Source organism: Bactrocera latifrons, unplaced genomic scaffold (assembly GCF_001853355.1).
Source record: "Bactrocera latifrons isolate USDA-ARS-PBARC rearing strain unplaced genomic scaffold, ASM185335v1 scaffold_170, whole genome shotgun sequence".
Lineage (NCBI taxonomy): Eukaryota > Metazoa > Arthropoda > Insecta > Diptera > Tephritidae > Bactrocera > Bactrocera latifrons.
The window spans coordinates 154,862-160,394 of NW_017535186.1; the positions used below are offsets into that span (position 1 = coordinate 154,862).

The 5,533-nt window shown below is 36.7% G+C and overlaps 1 protein-coding gene across 1 annotated transcript in view; it reads right to left on the reverse strand.

The window, feature by feature from the left end:
- Nucleotides 1–5,075, reverse strand: part of LOC108966823 — a 68,855-nt gene extending 63,780 nt beyond the window's left edge. The window contains exons 1-3 of the mRNA XM_018929916.1: nt 4,923–5,075; nt 4,384–4,614; nt 1,018–1,129 (exon numbers count right to left, since the gene is read on the reverse strand). Of these exons, the coding sequence (XP_018785461.1) occupies nt 1,018–1,129; nt 4,384–4,614; nt 4,923–5,075 (496 nt within the window). The remainder of the gene's footprint in view (nt 1–1,017; nt 1,130–4,383; nt 4,615–4,922) is intronic.
- Between the last annotated feature and the right edge of the window lie 458 nt (nt 5,076–5,533).

Sequence of the window (5,533 nt, forward strand, 5' to 3'; positions counted from 1 at the left end):
GCCACTCCCAAGTGAATGGCGATCAGAAAACTTTCCTCACTTCCGTGAACTTCTACACATGACTCCATCCTCCAATTATTGTCTAGCATCCTTTAAAAAAACAATACGCTTTACCTAAAGTCTCTTGTCACTATTAGTTATGTCAGCTGTGAGGAATTTTAATTTTCTAAAAACTACCAAGCTAATGTGTATAATTTACACAGTACAACAAAGCAAAGTGTGTGTGGCTGCCAGCACTTCCTTTACAATGGAATTAAGTTTATTAAAATTCAATCATAAAATGCTACCTTAATTTGTTATTAAAACACCAACAAAGCAAAAATCCGGCAAACGTTCGGAAAACGGTAGGTAAACAGGGGGAAACGCATGCAAATGCAGAAATAAGCACTTCCTCAGACGTGTGTTTGCATGTGCGAGCTTTCCTGACAGCATTTCCAGTATATTGTCAGTATATTCACATGAGTTAAAGCAGCAGCTGTTGCAACTACAATATTTGTCTTGGGAAATATGCTAAACAATGTCATATTGTGAATTAGTTAAGGAAGCACATCCTTTAGCTACGCATGCGTGCATAGCTAAGAAATTGCAAGAAAACTGGGGAAATGATTTTAGTCTGTGTACGTGCTAGTTCTACACTTTCATTTTATTCCTGCGACGTTCCTAGATTACCAAAACATAAAGGCAATTCAAAGTTTAAGAGAATTGAGTATGAAAAAGTCTTCTACCATAGTAAACTTTTAATTTTAATCACCAAAATTCCGATCAGAAAAATCAACTAGTCAAACATGATGAAAAAACGGATTCTGAAATATCAATATTTGTTGATAAAAATTAAATGTAATGTTATATATAAATACAGCGTAAACATCTATTTCATAACATAAAAACAATAAAAATTCCGAGGGAAAGGGCGTATATCCTAAATATTGAGATAAAAAATAATTTAAAAAAAAAAATATGAAAATAGTAATTCATGCAATATATTGCACAATCAATTGCTTCAACGTGTTCGCTTACTTTGCTGCAGTAAATGCGCTTCATCGCGCTGATACACCATGGGGCTGGGGCACGTTGAACTGGAGTTGGTGGAATCGATCGATTCGTCTATGTTGCAGCGTGTTATGCCGGCCTGAAATAACAAAATAAAAAAACAGCTTTTGATCAGATAAATGTTGAATAAATATTTGCATTAGCTCATATTTTTTATCGAATCACAAAATTGCAAAAAGTAATAGTTATTCCAAAATTATACCACACCAGATAAATATAAGCAGAATGTTGCTCAATAAATTTCATAAATAAATTCCCAACTAAATGCTTGTAAAAGCATAGTTTTGCGCTTGAACACACCGTTTAAGAAAGCTTTGCCATGTTATATTCACAGGTATAAAAGAGAGCAGGCATAATTGAGTTTTTATCACAGCCTTTAATATTTACTACGAGGGAAAGAAAAGAAGAACTTTTTTTTTACTGTTTCAGCATAATACTTTTGTGGCATAAACTGAAATATAGACAGGAAAGCTTATTAAATATAATTTGGCTCCTTCTGTGTGAATCTTATGTACCCCATAAGAACCATTTTCATCACACTCTTCTATATTGTATTTACCGTAGACTTAATAAGTTTGTTATAATGAGATACCATAAATAAAGGTTCAAAAGTAATTATAAAATAAACAAGAACAGATATTTTCTCAAAAATATACTGAATGAGAGTTGAAAGAACCGAAATAAATACAAAACAATACTTTTGGATTCATGAAACCTCATTCCATTGAGTAAGGTAAGTCCACAAAATTATATTCAAAGTAAAGTCAGATAACTAAAATCTTCATGAAAGTATATCATAGTACCATATTAATTCCAACGAAATATCATATATAACAGATGAAAAAGTCGCCGGCCTACCACAGTCTAATACTTTCTTTAAAATATTTTTTCCCAAGCGCGATGCACTGATTATAGCGACCATCTAGTTTTTCGATACCATTTTTATTATATGATTTGTCGTTCGCTTCAAATTAAGCTTCAGTTTCTTCGAAGACTTCTTCATTCGATGAAAATGTCTTCCCAACTAAGCATTATTTTGAGACTTGAGAACAGGAATTAGTCCCTGGCGATGAGTTCTGAAGAATACGATGCATGCAGTAGCAACTCGAAGCCCCATACAAGAATTTTTGCCATCGTTTTCGCTGACTTCTAACACAGTGTATTCTCTTGGCGCAACAGCGCTTTCTGTCTCTGCACAAACGGTTTACTAAACAGTATTTAATAGTCGCTGTTGAGGGTTCCTCCTTTTCTAGGGTAATAATAATAATTATTTAATAGTCATCCCAAAATAAAGACGCCATATCCTTGCCAGCTGACTGTTGCCGTTATCCACACTTTGGAGCTAGTTCATCATGTGTGGTCCATTCGGATGACTGTCGATTGGAATTCGGATTGAAAATGTCTCCAAAGCGTTTCATTAACTCGTAATTGTTTTCGGTCCAAAGTGAGCTTTCGCGGCTACCACTTTGCACTGAGATTTCCCATACCCAAATATTCGTGAATAATATTATGTACACGTTCACTTGATAGGGTGCCTCCTACCTCGAACAACTTCACATTACGGTCGTCCAAATTTATTTTGTGAACTTTTTTTGTTTTTTTTTTATTGGTTAAAACTTCTTTTGAGCGATCACTGCGTTCACCGATTTCGGTGCTTATTTCACTCAACTTGATATAGTTCACAAACTAATAAGCCGACAGCCGTCAAATTGAAGATTAGGACTGTTGAAGGTTAGGGCTAACTAAAACTCTTGTGGATTTTATTCTATAAGACTTGTATCAATTGGCCTGCTTTATGTTCTAAAATAAAAATTTTTCTTTATTTTTCTTCAGAAGCAGTGGCACGCCATTATTCCTAGAATTTGAATTTCTCAGAGGTAATAAGTTCACTAACTCCTTTTGGATACTGGCTAAGACCCGATGTTTATAACTAATATTAATTCACTTTAATAAAGTCCCTTTATACCATCAAAGTTATGTGGAAACCGATTTGAAAATGTGAAATTTGGGAGAATTTCAGGCTTGAAATTAGGTGCCTTCAAGCGAACTGTATGTGCCTGACATGAATAACTTGAATTATTTAAATTTAAAAAATCCTTCGACAGCTTCACTTATTGTCTCTAGCATTCTTCAAACTGCTTTTGACACATTTTCTTTAAGCGTGCATCTTTCAGACCCATTTTCTATCTTCACTCACCACGTCAAGCATGCTATTATTTCAAATTACCCAACAACGACGCAAAAGCATAGTAACCCTTATAAGTTGTTTGGTTTAATAGCCAGTTTGGTTGCGCTTTTGTTTTTGTTGTTGCCTGTTTTAACTGTCGCATAACTTTGGCAAATTGCTCTCATTAAATTTTAATAAAAGTCAATTTAAATTTGTATAATATGCTCATCGTTCGTTACACCTACTGTCGTCTGCGTATCAGCGCACAAGCGCATAAACATAAATATTTAGTGTGTTCACTCGCTCATGTCTGTGTGTGTGCAGGGTTTCGCACACGCACTTAAGGAATCTCAGCACACTTCAATTGATCTGCTCCCGCTGCGCCGAGTAGTTATGACCTTGGGAATTGTCTGTCAAAACTTGTTAAACTTTCGCACAGTTTGCTTGAACTACCAGCACAGTCATACACATACAAGTGAGGCGCACACACACACGCATAATCGTAGATGTGACTGTGGAAGCAATATGTTATGCGAAAATAAACAAAACTTGGCAGTTGTTCAACAAGTTGCGACACTTTGCCGACAAACTCTTTCTATTTTGGGTCAAGCTTTGATTTAGTGGCAAGCAACTGAGAGGTTTACGGACTGCACTATATTACGTGCCAGCAGGGTGAAAGAAGTCAGCTGATTCAATTAATGAACTAAGAAACCGAACAAACTCTCGCAGACAAAGAGAGAGATTTGAGTTGAGATATTGAAAGAAAAAGTTAAATTTTCCTAATAGAAAAGGGACTGTTTGAACTTGCTTTCGATCCAAACCAACTATTTTGCATCAAATGGGAGGATAAAGGAATAGCTGAAAACAAAGCAAGGCACCCTTGTTGAGACCATTCCGGCAACTAATAATGCTCGCATATCCGTCTTCCGAGTACTCTTGGACACCTGGATCTCTCGTACACTGAGGAAGATTCGTAAAAAATCTAATAAACACGCGATAAGTGACGAAAATTTCACGAGCTGTTTCCCAAAATTTGAGTACAATAGTAAAAGAATTTTCGCAAAATCTGACAGTAAAGAATTCTTAGGACAAATGCGCAAATCTGATATAAAACCAGCATTTTATTATAGTAAATGGATAACTGACTATGGACGGTATATACTTACCGCTATTAGACTGCTACTCACCACCGCCTTGCCGCCCTTGGTGCTGCTCGTGTTGAAATGTTCAATTACCTCCCAGTTTGACTTTTTCGGCGCCGCGGCCGAGTTCTGTTGCCCCAATTGTTGGTGTGATGTTTGTTGTGATGGTGTTTGGAGTTCCATTGTGGCCTTTGTAGCGCTAGCATGCTTCAACGAGGACGAGCGATTAAAGAATTTGTGCTTGAGCTTCGGTTCCTCCAGAGAATAAGTACAAGAATAAAGCAAAAATTAATTTCTACAAAAGCTTTCTCTTAAAATTTCCTTCCACAAATGGAGTAAGCTTAACTGACAACTCAACATTACTTGCAGACAAGGTCACACAGCGAGTCCACTGTTTGTCTGTCATGAGTCAAGCAGTAAGATAAAAGCGAACGAGAACGTCGTTCGTCGCTGTCAAGTGGAAAAGGAATCGACAGGCTTTTTAATGGTGTCTGCGCTTTGGAGTGCACTTACTGTTACATGCTGGTATGTATATACGTGTGTGTGTGTGTGTAAGTACTTACCTCTTTGCTGATGTTGCTGCTGCCAGCACTGCCACCGCGTCGCATGCCGCGCAACGACAAACGTTTGGACCAATCATTTTTCTGGCTCTCCGATGACAGCGAACGAAAGATCTGTGCCGAGGCTGCGGCAGTGGTGGTTGCAGATGTCGTCATGCTGCTGTCAAAATGGGTTGGTCGTATTCACGACGAGCCTCAGTGTCCTGAGAGTAAACGAAAGCAGAATGCTATTTTTAGCGATTGAAAGTGAATACTTAATAAAAAGATAAAAGTAGCGATTGCTTTGATGAGTGGTATGTAGTGCAGCGTAACAGTAATTCTTTCAAGATAATTATGTGAAATTACATCCTTGATCCCACAAAGCAAACCTCATAGATTGTGAGCTATTTTGTATGACATAAAATTTCGATAATATACAGTGGTATTCACGCTGCTGGAAAAATGCTATAGGATGTATGGAAGTTGTTTTGGAAATATTTTGCAACGAGTTTTAAGGAATTGGAAATTGTAGGTTCATTATTTTAAACAAATTTTTGGAATATAGCAGATAGCTGAAGAGAAAGTCCAATCATTTCATTAAAACAAAGGAGATTCGTCATGAGTAAGATTTTAGA